General features: G+C 43.9%; 1 protein-coding gene across 5 annotated transcripts in view; it reads left to right on the top strand.

Moving 5' to 3' along the window:
- scn1lab (sodium channel, voltage-gated, type I like, alpha b) overlaps positions 1-2,500 on the top strand; it is a 43,993-nt gene that overhangs the window by 18,008 nt on the left and 23,485 nt on the right. For all 5 annotated transcript variants that reach the window (XM_058403676.1, XM_058403673.1, XM_058403677.1 and 2 more), the window contains exons 7-8: positions 1-32; positions 2,170-2,233. The exon at positions 1-32 is cut by the window's left edge and continues 241 nt beyond it. In XM_058403676.1, the coding sequence (XP_058259659.1) occupies positions 1-32; positions 2,170-2,233 (96 nt within the window). The remainder of the gene's footprint in view (positions 33-2,169; positions 2,234-2,500) is intronic.

Genomic DNA, 2,500 nt, shown 5'->3' with positions numbered 1-2,500 from the left:
TTTCAATTGGACCGAGTACATCAACGACAAGTGTGAGTAAGACCGGGTCATGTGTCCGAAACTGACCCCAGTACAGAAACCTGGTCAGAAATCCCAATACAGATCAAGCACTAAAAAGATGCAGATATAAGAGATTATGCAGTGTAATGCTTACTAGGCATGTGTGTGTGTGTGTGTGTGTGTATGTGTTGTATATATTCTCTAAATGTACAGAAGGTAAAATAAGCATTGAATTCATCACAGTTTCTCTCAGTACATACACCGATCAGCCATAACATTATGACCGGTGAAGTGTAGAAGACTGATGATCTCCTCATCATGGCACCTGTTAGTGGGTGGGATATATTAGGCAGCAAGTCAACATTTTGTCTTCAATGTTGATGTGTTAGAAGCAGGAAAAATGGACAAGCGTAAGGATTTGAGTGAGTTTGACCAAGGGCCAAACTGCAATGGTGGCTAGATGACTGGATCAGAGCATCTCCAAAACAGCAGCTCTTATGGGGTGTTCCCAGTCTGCAGTGGTCAGTATCTATCAAAAGTGGTCCAAGGAAGGAACAGTAGTGAACCAACGACAGGGTCATGGGCCGCCAAGGCTCACTGATGCACGTGGGGGAGCGAAGACTGGCCCGTGTGATCCGATCTCAATCCAGTCCAGCATCTCTGGGATGTGCTGGACAAACAAGGCCCCACCTCACAACTTACAGTACTTGCTGCTAACATCTTGGTGCCACATACCACAGCACACCTTCAGGGATCTTGTAGAGTCCGTACCTCAATGGGTCAGGGCTGTTTTAGCAGCAAAAGGGGGAATAACACAATATTAGGCAGGTGGTCATAATGTTATGGCTGATCGAAGGTGCTATTGACATGAATGTTGGTAACAAACCCATGCGATCCACACAGGCAAAGAAATAAACAGGCTTGTCCAAATGTAGTGCAGCAACCTTTAAACCAGCTTCATCATGCTTTCTCTTCAGCGATGGAGTCTTGCGTGGTGAGTGTGCATACATACAGGCCCGTGGCGGTTGAGTGCAGTACTTGTTGCTAATTCCAGGTCCTTGGCTCTTCGGATAATTCTTTTCACTCCTCTGAATTCAGAAACCTTGTGAAGAGAACCTCGTCTTGGCCGGATTATAATGAAATCATTTTCTTCCCACTTCCCACTGGGGATTATGGTCTTGACAGATCTCACTGGAACGTTTTGGAATCATGCTGTAACCAGTGCCATTAGTGTGTTTAGCAACAATAAGGTCCAATTTACTGTGTATGACCAGTGCTTTGTCTTTTGGATTATTACGAGTTTGGGTTTGTGTGCTTGATTGTTCGGTTTTCGTCTGTCCCTGTCCATGTTTTGGATTACCTGTCTGTCAATTTGGCTATTGCTAATAAACTCCCGCTGATGGATCCTAGCTCTTCCGTCTCCGGGCGCTCCATTACAAATGAGGTGACACCTTGGTAAAGAGACAACTTTTTCTAGGCCATCACTTGGGACTGGACCAGCTGATATTAATTTGCACTGACCAGTGCTTGCTTCTAATTCCTGATTGGTTTCACCTGGTGTCTTGGCTTTCCATGCCTTTTTGCACCTCCCTTTTTTCAATACTTTATCCAGCTTTCATTACACTCTAATACACATAACTTAATTGATGGACATGTCTGGTTTGATGGTCATGGGTTGTTACCAACATCTGGTGAAAATCTCATGTCAGTAGGACCTTTAGAAATATATTTATTGAGAAAAAATGGTGACGTGGTCAATACTTATTTTACCCGCTGTGTATGGAGCTGTATATTTGTGTTGCATATGCAACTCTTTACTATATGTGTTAGATGTGTGATGACATAAGAGGTCCTTCGGGTGAAGTCCACCAGTGGTCCAAGTGATGAGTCACTGTGTGCTTGGAGCGTGTGTGTGTGTGTGTGTGTGTGAGTGTGTGTGTGTGTGTGTGTGAGAGAGAGAGAGAGACCTCTCAGCCCTAGGGACAGAGCTCATAACCCATATGGGCTTATAGGTCAAACTTAGTTTAGACACAGATACACTGGCTGTGAGCTTGAGCTTGGAGTCCAAAAACATTTTGCGTGTGTGTGTGCGTGTGTGTGTGTGTGTGTGCGTGTGTGTGTGTGCGTATGGTCATTCACTTTCTGTTGTCCTCTTTTTTCCCCCTACAGATAATTATTATTACCTTCCCAACCGCAGAGATGCCTTGCTGTGTGGGAATAGCAGTGATGCAGGGTAATATAACATTTTAAATAATCCTGAAATATAATGTAATATAACAGAGTACGACTGTGTGCAAAAGTTTGTGCCCCCCGGGTTTCAAGGTAAAAACTGTAGCTCTGTTTAGGGGGAGTGGCTTCGCAGGATTGAGTCAAATTAGCACAAAATCCTGGTACATTTAGTGTTTTTTCGGAGTGTGTAATTCTACATCCATTGATTAAGTTGTGATTGCGTGGGATTGGGTAAACATGATGAGTGTGTGTGTGTGTAAACATGATGAGT

Source organism: Hemibagrus wyckioides, linkage group LG11 (assembly GCF_019097595.1).
Source record: "Hemibagrus wyckioides isolate EC202008001 linkage group LG11, SWU_Hwy_1.0, whole genome shotgun sequence".
NCBI lineage: Eukaryota > Metazoa > Chordata > Actinopteri > Siluriformes > Bagridae > Hemibagrus > Hemibagrus wyckioides.
This window is presented reverse-complemented; position numbering and strand designations above follow the sequence as displayed.